This window comes from Stegodyphus dumicola, chromosome 2, assembly GCF_044657685.1.
Source record: "Stegodyphus dumicola isolate Sdum_Otavi_A_Nest chromosome 2, ASM4465768v1".
NCBI lineage: Eukaryota > Metazoa > Arthropoda > Arachnida > Araneae > Eresidae > Stegodyphus > Stegodyphus dumicola.
The window spans coordinates 181,324,818-181,338,151 of record NC_140769.1 but is presented as its reverse complement, the minus strand read 5'-3'; the positions used below and the strand labels follow the sequence as shown (position 1 = coordinate 181,338,151).

The 13,334-nt window shown below is 32.3% G+C and overlaps 1 protein-coding gene across 2 annotated transcripts in view; it reads left to right on the top strand.

Annotated features, from left to right (window-relative positions):
- Positions 1-13,334, top strand: part of LOC118189565 (uncharacterized) — a 50,708-nt gene that overhangs the window by 29,751 nt on the left and 7,623 nt on the right. The window contains exons 2-3 of one of the 2 annotated variants that reach the window (XM_035360183.2): positions 468-778; positions 9,763-9,834. In XM_035360183.2, coding sequence (XP_035216074.1) covers positions 468-778; positions 9,763-9,834 — 383 coding nt within the window. Of the gene's footprint in view, positions 1-435; positions 779-9,762; positions 9,835-13,334 lie in introns of both variants that reach the window. The other variant, XM_035360184.2, reaches the window with a different exon arrangement.

Here is a 13,334-nt window from a genome sequence, read left to right as displayed (position 1 = left end):
AACTTGTAGAGAGTTGAAAGTTTTAAGTAAATTGAATATTTTTAATTAATTACTAAATAAATAATGTTGTATTTTATTAATTATGCTGGACTACAGTACTTATTTATGCTGGACTACAGTATTTATGCAGTATTTATTATAAACAATTGAAGAACAATTTCCTTCAGAGCAGAATTTTCTTTTAATGTTCCTCCTCATATAATATCCTCGTTTAAAAAGTCAGATGATTTTGTTGGTTTTCCTTTTTACTATAATTATAATATTCTCTTTCAAAATTTATATATCATTTTATAAAAAATCAGACGAAAAATTTGGAAAATTTATTCCGCATTTTTCGTCTGATTTTTTAGCTCATTGTTATGAAGTGAATAACAAATTTTGTTGCTTCATCAAATCTTAAGATAGTTCAGAGCAGTTTCTTTTTATTTGTTTCAGGAATTTAAACACTGAATCACTTTTCTTTCCAGAGCTCGTACTCCAACAACCCACTCTTTATTCTTTGGTCACGGTGTGCGCCTTCTTCTGGAGCTGCGCCATGCTGTTCCATTCGGTATCGGCTACGCCACTTCCCACTGAAGGCACTCTACGCGTCTCGGAGTTACCTTTCTCGGAGAAGCTGCAAAATCCGTGCGCTTTGGTGGACGCAACACGACTGCAAGGTTCCACACTAGCACGAGAGAGCGAGCAGGACAGGTTGGCTACCAGAAGGACAGTTGTCAAGGAGCTCAAAGCAAAAGCTATCTTACTAAGAGGTAGCGCAGAGACCATCCTCAGGACTGTGAGTCTCTAATTTTTGCATGGATATTTTCCCCTTTCTTTGGAAAATTAATTCTTACCGACTACTTTAGCGTTCCGTTTTTAGAAAGCTAGGTTTTGTGAGTATCTGTTAGTTTTCGGTTCCATTTTCCCGACGTTTATCAGAAGAAAATTTCGTCTGAATGGAAATGTTACAGTAAGAAATGGTGGAGTTATTTGAAAATATTAGATGGCTAATAGCTTGGGTGATTTAAACAGTAGTACTGCGAGAGGTTATGCGAAATAAATTGTAATATGTGCTTTCTTGCTTAAATCCTTAGCTTATAATTTCCAATTAATTATTAATCTTAATTGACAAAAATCACAGAGCGATGAAGAAGCTGACGGCAATCTGACAAAGGTGATGAAGCAGCTTTATAAGACTATTTCAAAAAAATCCCTTAATTAGCAAAAGGATGTTCTGCTGGACGAAACATTTGAGCTTAGAATTTCTATGGTTACACCAGCTTTATCTATATTTCCAAAGACTGAATAAAATAATTTCGGCGCTTTTATGATACATACGATCCATGATTATGCATTACATTTGAAAGCTTCGAAATTTATTTCTTCATATTATGTTCGATGATACCTCATACTTTTATACCTATTATAAAACTTCTCCTGGATTAAATCGAAAATCTGAGAATTTTGTAAAAGTTATCCACCAATCTGATTTTCCGTTACTCAAAATACTTGCAATTTGTAGTCCAAATGGGCTTTGTCCCTGAAGGACGGTTTTGCGATTTTGCGTTGAATCACTATAAATGTCCGTTTAACTTTTCAAACTATTGCCACCAAAAGTTAGAGTCCTGCATAATATTTGAAGAAATTAAATAATGAAAAATCTGCATAAAATGTATATTTCTTGCATTGTCATAAAACAACGGTACATAGAGCCATCGAATTTTGAATGACGTAATCCTCCTACGAATGTGGGCATGTGGAAGACCAAATTTGAAATTTGTTTTGTTATCGATTTCATATTTTGTAAAATTTTAACGAATTTTTTATTAACAAACTCAAGGATTTCAAAGCGAGCAATGCCAACACTCTACGGGGTAAAACCCTTTTCATTTCCAGCGCAAGGAACTGTGTATCAGAAATTCTAAAGATATGCTCATTTTAAAATTATTTTGCGACATTGCTATTGAACTGAATTTTATGGTTTAAGTGCGAAGAACATGATATTTAATAAATAAAGGTAACACACAAAACGCCCCTTTGGACGTAATTTAAAATCTGAAACCTTTAAGTTTTTTTTTTTTTTTTTTTTTTTTTTTTTAGAAAGGGCGAGGAGAGGATAATTAAATGCAGGCTTTGAAGTATGAGTTTTCAGTGAATCTCTAATTGCAATGGAAATATTTTTTCTATATAAAATGATTATTTTAAATGTTAGATTAAGGAACTTGCAATTCACAGTAAAAGCAGATAGCAAAATTTGGACTATATTTCCAAGTTAACTATATCCCCATTAAGCTATGTATTTGTAGGTAATTAGTCTTCTTTCTTTTAATTTAAAACAAAAATTGTAATTTTTTTATAAACGTTTTGCAAAAACAAAAGAGAAAACGAAAAATTAATCGTATAAAATTAATCAAAAATAAAGAAACACATAAAGCAGTTATTTAACATCAAGCTGAGATGTACATTTAACAAAGAAACAAATCACTAAGGGACAAAAAACAATCTGAATGAATATGCTAGCGAACTGTACGACAGTCCTTACTTCAAGGTCAAATGTGAAAATTTTTTTTGAGCAGTATTTTTTCCTTTAACGAGAGAATTTTAATGGTGTTTGGTTGAAACATTTACGTTTTTGGAATTTTGTTCTATTTTCTGTATAGTATAACATATATAGAAAACCATTCATGGTCTGCTGTAATAACAGCACTTATTGACCGAAATCTTTGGAAATCAGAACACAATGGCTTTGCATGACTTTCCAATCCAAGAAAACATGCACGTAAGCTATTGGTAAGTCGTGCAGATAAGTTATTGGTACCAATATTTGTCGTAACAAACTGTAATCAGCGTAACTAGCAGCGTGATAATATACTCTCTGCTTATCATGTTCGAAACGTCTGTCGACTGTCTCAAGCTAGGGGAAAGAAAAACAGCTCGTTCTTGAATATAAAATATGAAACTTTTGGGATTTGTTGATTCTAATGTTAAAGGGCATGAATGATAATTTAAAGTATCAGAGAAGTTAGATATAATCCAAAGTGATTATAGCTTCACATTTTATTAAAAGACGCATTTGATTGTGTAGTAATAAATACAACAGAAGCTGCAAGGTGAAAAAATTGACATTAATGAGTGCAAAAAACTCTTATATTATCCTGCTTCTTTCCAGCAGTCCTTTTCTTCTTAGATGATAAAAATTTTCAGACAAATTTTATGTCACAGATGAAATTGAAAAATATATATACTCTTGCCAAGAATGGTAAATAACCTTTCAGTTATATAAATATAAAAAATAAAAACAAGAAAAATATTATAGAGTAGGAAAAAAAAGCGATATTCATGCATATTTAAATATTATAAATAATGTAGATCGTGTATTGTTACTTTTTAAACTAAACTTATATAATAGGTATTAGGCATCAAAATAGAAATATCGATCCTAGTGAAGGAGTGATTATAGCCGCTTATAATTATTACAGACAGTTTTCACAATTTAAATCTAGAAAACCTGATGCCGTTCCGAATAATGAACCGCACAGGTACAGCGTTTTGGAATAACAGATACAGCGTTTTGGAATACAGGTACAGCGTTTTTGTACCGCACAGGTACAGGTTTATCGATCCTATCGAAGGAGTGATTATAGCCGCTTAAAATTATTACAGACAGTTTTCACAATTTAAATCTAGAAAACCTGATGCCGTTCCGAATAATGAACCGCACAGGTACAGCGTTTTGGAATAACTCTTATCTAGAATTATTATATGAAGCAAATGTTCTTTATCCTAAGCGACAATTTTGGAAGTGTAATTTATCTTTAAGGATAAATTTTATATGCACATCATACTATATATATATATAGTATATATATATATAGTATATATATATACATATAAGAAAATAAATATAAAAAGATGGTGTGGATTTTCTGTTAAAAGAACTTTTTAGCCCAAAGGAACGTTATCCCAAAAGGGCTATTAGTCTCGAAACGACATTTTGCGTCGAATCACTATAAAAGGGCTACATCACTTTCCAAATTGTTGTCACGAAATATTATTCCCCTGTATTATATTTAAAGAAATTAAATAATGAAGTATCTTCATGAATGTATGTATGTTTCTCGCATTGTGAAAAAACAACGATATCAAAATCCACCAAATTTTTAATTAAGTAGTCCTCCACCCGAATATTGGCACCTGAAAGCCCGAATCATGAATTTAGAATTTGTTTTATTTCTGTTTCATACTTTTTAAACTTTAGCGAATTTTTGATTAAGAAACTTAATGATTTCAAAGCGAGCAGTGTCAAAAGACTATGCGGAATAAAACATTTTTTATTCCAACGCGCAATACTGTCTATCGAAAATTCCAAAGATATACTGTATTTAAATATTTTTTAACATATCTTACGAGGCATGCCTGAAATAATTCTTAAATATCTCATGTTAATGGAAATGCTGTGGAAGAAGAGTTATATTTTTTTTATAAATATAAGTTATATTTTTTTATAAATGGATGCTGTGTACGTTCATATAAATTTCAACTGAAAATGAGATAGTAATTTACAAATATCAAAACTTAAACTAAAACTTAAACTATAAAAACTTAATAAAGACTTTTCCTTTCTGAGATGTCTGGAAATTCAGATCGTGTTTAAAGTTTTTCATCTGCAGAATGTTCCACCACATTCTTGCTGTTGCACCACATTTTGTCGACGTCAGGTACTCTTCTTCAGATTTTCGATAGTGCTTAAATAGAATTTATGGAGCAACTTTCATTCACTCAAAAATGAGATCAGGTGATCCTTCAGATGGAAGGATTAATCGTCAATGATTAGTTCTTCTAGATGCGTACTTCAGCTGCCAAAAAAATTGTAAACATTGTTTTTTTCTGTTATAAATTTTCGCATTAATTTATTTTTACTTAATTTTAAATCACAAGTATTATTACAATATAATATAAGCCAACTATTATAGCATTAAGTGGGAGCATAAATGTTTGTCCTTTATTTAACTTTAATCCACATTATTAGAATACAACATAATACAAGCTGATTATTATAGCGTTAAATCAAGACATGGCAGCATAAAAGTGTGTGTTTTACTTAACTTTTTAATGGCCAAAAATTATTACAATAGAAAACAAGCTGATTATTATAGCGTTAAAGGGTGGGAGCATAAAATTATGTGCAAAAATGGAAAAAAAAAAAAAAAAAAAAAAAAGACTTCAAAATTTCATTTTATTTTAGGATAAATTTTAATTGAAATTTAACGCTCGTAACAATATACTTCTTGTAATGTGATAATAAATGTTATTCCTGAATCGAACTCAGGTATTCTTTTAATGAAATTCATTTGAATAATAACATTAAATGTAAACTGACTTATTCATTCCGTACCAAATTGCAGAAGAAAATATGGCAATGAGTATTCCCTCTTCTGCCTATCCTAAAGTTAATACGAAACAATATCAATGAAAAAAAAAAAAAAAAAAAAAAAAAAAAAAACCAGCGACAGGCTTTAGCAGCTATTATAATACCTTAACTGAAAGTCATACTAAATATTTATATATTATTTTTTTTCCCTTTTTTAATGGTTGTTACGTTTTTGCTCGAGATCATATTAATATTGACAGTACCATAGCTAAGTGGTACTATCTCTTTCGAACTCCACTGGGGGAGGGTTGAACGAAATCGATCTCCATTTTGTGCATGGCTAATAACACACTTGTTTGGCATTCGATGATAGGGTTTTCCAACCCGGAAATCGCAAGGAGACCCTTTTACATAACCTAGAGGACAGTCTGGAAGCGAAAGCGGTCGTCCGCGAACCACCGGCACCTCTTCCGCCCCCACCTCGAAACAATAGGGCATTGGGGCTGGTGTAACAGTGTCGGAAAGCGAACATCAACAAACAATGGAAAGGTTTTCCCCGGAAATAATTTCGTGTCGGTAAGATGGATTAAAGAGTAAAGTGATGACGGCAGGCGATTTGTGTGACGATAGCTTGTTAAAATTGGGTGATCCCAGGAACAAGTGTTTTGATGGTCATTCTCGCTACGGCACGAGGGAAACCTTCTCGTCCTTACTTACAAAATGGCGCAACAAATTGATTTCAGCTCTTAAAGAAATTAGTATCTATTACATGACCAAATATAAAAAGAAATTGTAACGTTTAATGACTTTATTTGTTCAGCTCAAGGTTTCCGGTATGATGTGTCGCTGTGAATGAAATATAATACTTTTTATGCAAATTTTCCTTGATCGTTGGCCAATTAATTGCTTCTAATTTTATTGCTTTTGTGCTGTGGGTTATGGAGATTGAAGTTTATTACTTAGTGCATGTGAGGCTGTTTTACTTACTTAAACCTTACATTTTAGCGTGGAGGTTAATAAATAAGGATACATTGTCTTAATACATTTTTAAATGTCAGGCTATGAATCGAAAGTGGTTATGTTTTTAGCAGACCATATTAAAGGACAGACATCTTAAATTTATGCTAGTAAAGAACGTGTTACATATGAGTCACATAACTTGTATTACGGTAATGCAAACCCACTGCACGTGTAGTGCAGAAAATTCTTGACATTAATCACTCACCCGAAGCGGATATCACCATGTGTGATGGGTCTATATAATATCTAAATCATATTTAGATGATGTATAATGATCGATAATAGCAAGTTAAGTTTGTGATCGATGTTCATAATTTTTTGCGTCATACATGCATCTTTAATGTCATGATGTAAGTTATGTGTGCTCACACGGCTGCATGTCACATTTCTTTTTCCATTTGTCCTTCCACTCCTTTACTTTCCAATATTCTTCCGCCCGAGATTTCTGAAGTACCTTTCCAACGCCATTTGTGGTCTTTTACTGCACCATTCGCATAACACAGCGAAAATTTCCTGCCGACTGAAGATATTTTAAATTATTACTAATCCTTATATCTCGAATTTTATTTCGATTTGTTAGGCTTTGCGATCACTAGGGGCACATATGAAGGAAGCTTTATTTTTATGAGCACCTGTATAATAAGTGCTCGCTCTTGGCATGCATCTTGAAGATTGTGAAGAGTTCCATACTGAATGTCTGATATATATGCAAATTTTCCTTAGGAAATTTTTTTTGAAATATCTCTGTTCATCTCAGAGCAAACTGGCTATGCATGCTTTGCTCTAATGATTATTTAACGAAAGAATTTTAAAATTAAACTACTCGGATATGATTACTATAAAATTATAGCCACTCAATAAATTACAGATTATTATTTTGAAAACATGCTGCTTATATTGAACAAATGTTATCCCAATACTATAACTATCCTACAGTTATACTGAACAGACGCCATTCGAAAGTAAATTCTTTCCACCGAAATTTTCGTGAGCCATTATGGATTACGAAAGTCGGTCATTTTATTTCAAGAAAATGTGTCCTTGAACCACTCAAGTTAAATATCTATCAGAAAGACAGAAATCAAAAAACCTTCTTCCTTTATTTTTTCACTTTTAATTTTAATTTTTATTTTATTTTACATTATTTTGGGAGGAAGGAATTTGGGCGTCTTTCCTTCTGTACTGAAAATAATTTCAATATAATTACCACTAATTAACATTTAAATTTTTTAGCTTTGGGAGACACAAAAAAGCCTACCAAAGTTATTCTACACGAACAAATATGCAACTCATTTAATGTAGAGATAATATATGCGTACAACGTAATTAAAAAAATATTAGCTTGCGTAAAGAAGAAGTAAAGCTTCTATCAGTTTAGTTTCACTTAGTCAGTATCAACAAATAACATATTCTGCAATCAGCTCTAAATACAATCTCTATTGGGCTGCCCAAATTAATATCTAGCGCAAAGAAGCCCCAAAATTGCAAAAAATGCTTTCTTTGCTTTGTTGACAAAACTGAAGCATCCCATCTTCTCCAATGCAAAGTTAATTTCAAATGTTAATTTCATCAAATGTTAATTTCATTGAGCATTCCATCAATATCCATTACCCTAAAGCATTCCATCAGTAGTTTGTAGCATCGATTTCTTTACTCATCATAAGACCATTTCGCACTGCATTCACGAAGGTTTGCAAATTTTTAATCGACATTGCTTAAGATAATATTTGATTAAACTATGTATTTTAGTTTTCCGTTTAAAATGAAATAATTGGAGAGAGTAGAATATCAGCTGAAACACAAATGGCGGTAAATTTGTTTACGCAAATTTCGCGTCTTTTGCCCTAAGGCTATGCTTTAATTGTATGAAAGTGCCAACCTTCCACCTCTTCTCCGAAGAGAAAAGAAACAAGTAATGTTTTCATTGAGGACTTTTAAGGTAAACTGTTTTTATATTAGTTGTAGTAATAAGTATTGTTGTTGTCGCCTTGTCCATGTATTTCATGGAAGAATGGTTGCCAGAGCCATTCTCCCATGAAATACATGGAAGTCAGGCACTACTTAAAACCCTAGTTTTGAGGTAGAGCATTCCGGAGGGTGGTCCAAGTTTCTCCCGCCCCTCTCCCCTACCACAAAACCACACAGAGGACATTCGGCTCGCCATATATTTAGAGTGCTGCCATATTGCGAAGACATTATACATTTACGAATATTTGTGCCTTTTCCGGGATTCAAAACCGAGCCGTGCGGTACCATAGTAGGCTTTCCTAACCACTATACCGTCTGGGAAACGGAACGAATTCGTACTAACACATTTATATAAATAGCCATTCCAGTCTAAAAATTGAAATTAAGTGTTTATTGGAACATAGTTGCCTAGATTGGTTGTTTCAGCTGTAATAATGTGGAAGAGCACACGTGTGCGCTTTAAATTTGCCCAAAGTTTGAAAAATGAAATTTGAACGGAACTTCTCAAAGTTAAGCCTCTTGAATTCACGAATTAAAAGCAGCATTAATAAAAACAAACGAAAGTAAATTCTTCTCGCTGATCTCGGAAAAAAAAATTGTAATGGAACTTTGGAGCTTTTGCGAACTAAATTTCAACAGTATAATCGTGACCCTATTTAATCAGCGTTTCAGCAAATGTCTTTCGTATGATCTATTGGTTACGTTTGGATAAAAAGTTGAGATTATGTATCTGACGGAGCTTGATTATTGATATCCGATGTTCAACAAAATAATCTTCTATTTCTTCTTCTTCGTCAAATTCGTGAATACATTTCAATCAGTCGCAATCGTCTATACTCATATATTTGTGAAATGAGTAATGCATTTGATAATTATCAAAATTATAATAGTTTGTTAATTGTTAAAATGAAGTATGGACCTAATAACACAATTTCAAATTCAACTTTTTAAACCTGTAAGACAGTGTATATTTGTCATTGTTATGTTCTTGTTCAGAACTCAAATGTCAGTTGCCACAGTTTTGAGATATATATTTTGTTAAATTATGATGGATTATTCTAGCATTTTTAATTTAAACGGATTCTTAGTACGAAACTACGGGGTACCAAATGTAGTTGCACCCGTTCAACGAAAGTAAAATTACTTTTTGAAGATACGCTTACTATTAGCATTATTAAGATTTTCTTAAATAATATTTCTTTAACTAAGAATCTTTCAGAATAACAATTTTTACTGGGAAAAATAATTACGAAATTTACGAAGCTATTTTGGAATATGAATTCTTGGGAACCTATAGATATTCGACTCGATTAGAGTTCTGAATTTGCAATGTATTTTCATTTTATCTTCGTCTGGTATTAATTTCGAATATATATCCGTTATTGACAAATCTGAGTACTTACACACCTTTTATTTTTTAGAATGTTCTTCAAGACTGTTCATCTCTTGAGCTTCCTTCAGTTGCCATAATACCAACAGCGGATGAAATATCGGTAAGTTGCTCTTTAATTGTGTTACCTAAATAATTATGTTGCGATAACGCCCAATGTGTCGCTATTTATTGAAAGAATTATTAGTAATGTGTGTTTCTAATCCTCGGACATAAAATTTTAGTTTTAGAACATGCGACATTTAAACTATTCACATAAAATTTGGAAGAGAATAAGATACGTTTATTTTTTGTTCCCTCATGAAGGAGGATTTCATGAATTTACTCACAATTTTTCTATCGTCTTTTATTTTTTAATATCATTTAATAGTATAAAAATTCATCCTAATAATATCGGGTATATGAATAATTAATTAAAGATAAGCCTGGGTACACTGAAAATTTTATAAAGTGCGATTGATGTTTCTTAGATCTTTTTATTCATTAGTTCCGGTTTCAATTCGCCTCTTCCAGTTTCCAGTTTAATCACAAACCAAGCTGTAATTCTTAGAAGTGAAATAGATTCACGTTCAATAGTGTTAGTTTATGCTATCAATGTAAAAGAAATGTAAGGAAATTTGGAAATCATATTGCAAAAATACCTAACTGTATAAATATTTAAAGTTTTCTAAGATTTAAATTATGCTGCAGGAATTATATTGTTTTTCTTCTGCAAATGGAAGAGTACAGCCGGAAAAAATTACACACTCATAATTATTAGACTAATATAGTGTCATACACAGGATAACACAGGATAGCTTAATGTCACATTGTAAATCTTTAAAAATTATGCTTTCTTTCAACACACATTCAGTTCGAACTGACGCACAAAGTCGTGGTTAGTGAAACTCACCTAAGAAAAGACTTGCCTGATATAAATGATCCTGTACCCATGAAATTACTTTTGTGAAAGATTAAATAAGAAATTTTTCATGAATGAGAAGATCTTCCAAGTTTAAGAATTTGCCTAGTTTTCATTCACAAGGATTTGTTACGGTAGAACAGAGCAAAGAATGATTAAATAAAAGGGACGATCTGTTGAAGTTACTAGGAATCATGGAAAGTGACACGTCTCAAAACTATTTTAAACATATCTTTTTGAAAGTTCATCACAGTTTTTTCCTCTGATATTCTCAATCTATAAAGCAATTTATCTGGTATTTCCGATATGTCAAGGGCACTGGAGTTCCAGATGCTTGCTGTGTGAGGCTTTAGAGATGTTCGTTAGACTAGCGTATCATGGAAAAGTTGTTTTACTTTCATTTGTTATAAGATTTTTTTCCTCTTCAATTCTTCAATTTTTATACATTTCTATACATTCTATGTATACTACTGAACATCGAAATCTCTACACTATAAAAAGAAGCATTTAACAAAATTAAAAAATATATTTATTTTAAATACCATATAATAGAAGGATAAAATGGTTCAAATTTCAGCCCATATTTACCTAAAAATAAAGTGTTCATTTCCATGCATAAAATATGCAGAAGCAGCTGTTATACAGCTTAGCATGAAGTCTAACATAGTTCGGATCACAGTTATAGGTACTGTAATATACGAAATTCTAATTTAATGGCGAAGTTCATATGTATTACTTGTTGAACGTTGTTGTCAGCCTAATCTGTCCGCAACAGTTCACCAAAGATTTTTCATTTGGTGAGATATCTCAAGAACACACTAGCCGAAGCAGGAGACTGCAATTTAACTTCATGTTAATTAAGCAGTTATGATTTTAATGTTTAATGCGAATTCTTCCTTCTGTATTCCTCACCAGAATGCAAATTAGTTTTAGTATATATAAACTGAAGGTTTTTTTAATGTTAGCCAGGTATTTTCTAGCACTCGCGTAGCTCTATTACAATTTTGCCAACCCTATCTAAAAGCAATGATCTCGGCTTTGCATTCTCTTGCTGCCGATACTTTAAACTTTCGAGCGGGTAAAATATTGAACCAGCCTATAGCTTAGATTATTTGCCTGTGTAGTTTTAGACTACCCTATCAACGTTTAAAGTTCTTTGACTGTTATTGTTTAATTTACATCGACACGAGTAGTGGCTCTTGTCTGTAGCACAAGTCGTGCCTTTGATGTTACAAGTTGAAGATTAAATAATGAAGGTTATTTAAAAACTTTCGTAAGTCTTTATTATACTATTTCAGAGAGCGATAACTCGTCTATATATTTTAGACATAGCATAACCCGACTGTATAGTACGGTTTTAGGATTTAAATTCAGTTTCGAGATCATTTGCAGTCTTTTAAGACTAACACCCTTTGTACTGAAGAAATGTAGGATATTGTTAGCGAAAATGCTGTCTCATGTCGTCTTGCTGAAAGGCGTGACGAAGGTCTTGAAGATTTGATATAGCTGCTGTCATTGAAATCTCTTATATAATGCTGGCTGGTCCAAATGTGAGGACCAGATAATCGAACTAGGGTGAAAGAAATGTGCACCCAGTGGACCCAATGGCACCCTTTACCATCAGACTAAGAGCTGGACCTGTATGATAATGAAGAATGCAGCCTTCTAACATCTGCTCCCTTCGCTGCCTCCACGCATGGATACGTCCACTACGATAATCTAAGCCGGTGGTTCTCAACTTATTTTGCCTCATACACCACTTTCACCATCTGTAGAAGATCATTCCCTCAACCCTCCTTTCCCAAACTCGAAAAATACTTATATAAGTTTACTTAGATTTAGATTCCTTTGAAAACTCTAACAAATTCGTCAAAAAATACGACGTTACTCCACTGATCTGTCAATGTGAGGCACTGAGAGCACAACTGTAGGGACTTATTCTTGTGTTTGCAGCATCAATATAAGCCGAAGCAATGGGCAGCTTGCTGCCAATGCGCAGACCCTAAGTCTGCTAAACCAGGACACGTGGTACGGCTGTACGATAGGGCCGTTCAGACTGGGGTTTATCTGAGCTAACGGAGACAACTGTTTTCAATATAAACTTTAAATAAAGAAGCTTATGTTTTCTGTATGAACTGAGAAAGCAAATTTATTATCCATAATCTTTGTTGGATTATCAATCACTCTTTCAGGTTTTGATTTGCTAAAATTTCCCAAAAGCTATTTCATTTTTATAATTGTATTTTTATAAAGCTTTCATCGCGCATCAAAATCAGTTAATGATTTTACTATGCATATTTTCCAGAGAATGCTTACACAGTTTGTAAATTATTTTTACTCTTCTTCCTTTCCATTTTTAGATTTACTTTATTGGTGACATTATACACCTGCAGTTTAAAGTGGTTGAATTAAGAGTTTAAGCTCCTGCAACAAATAAAGAGAGACCCATACCAGATGCAAAATTTGATATGAACTGGGCTTATTCATTTTAAATTAACGCAAAATTAAAACTGACTTTTGTTCATTTTAAACTTATTTAAAATTTATGTATTAAATATAAAAATAAATCAAAAATTAAATATTATTTAAATAGAACAATTTTTAATATGCTTAATTAAAAAAATTAGTTATGCCTTCATGCAATTTAATGTTAAAGTTTAAATATCCATAAAGTAATCTAATTAAATTTTCCAGGCTTCCTT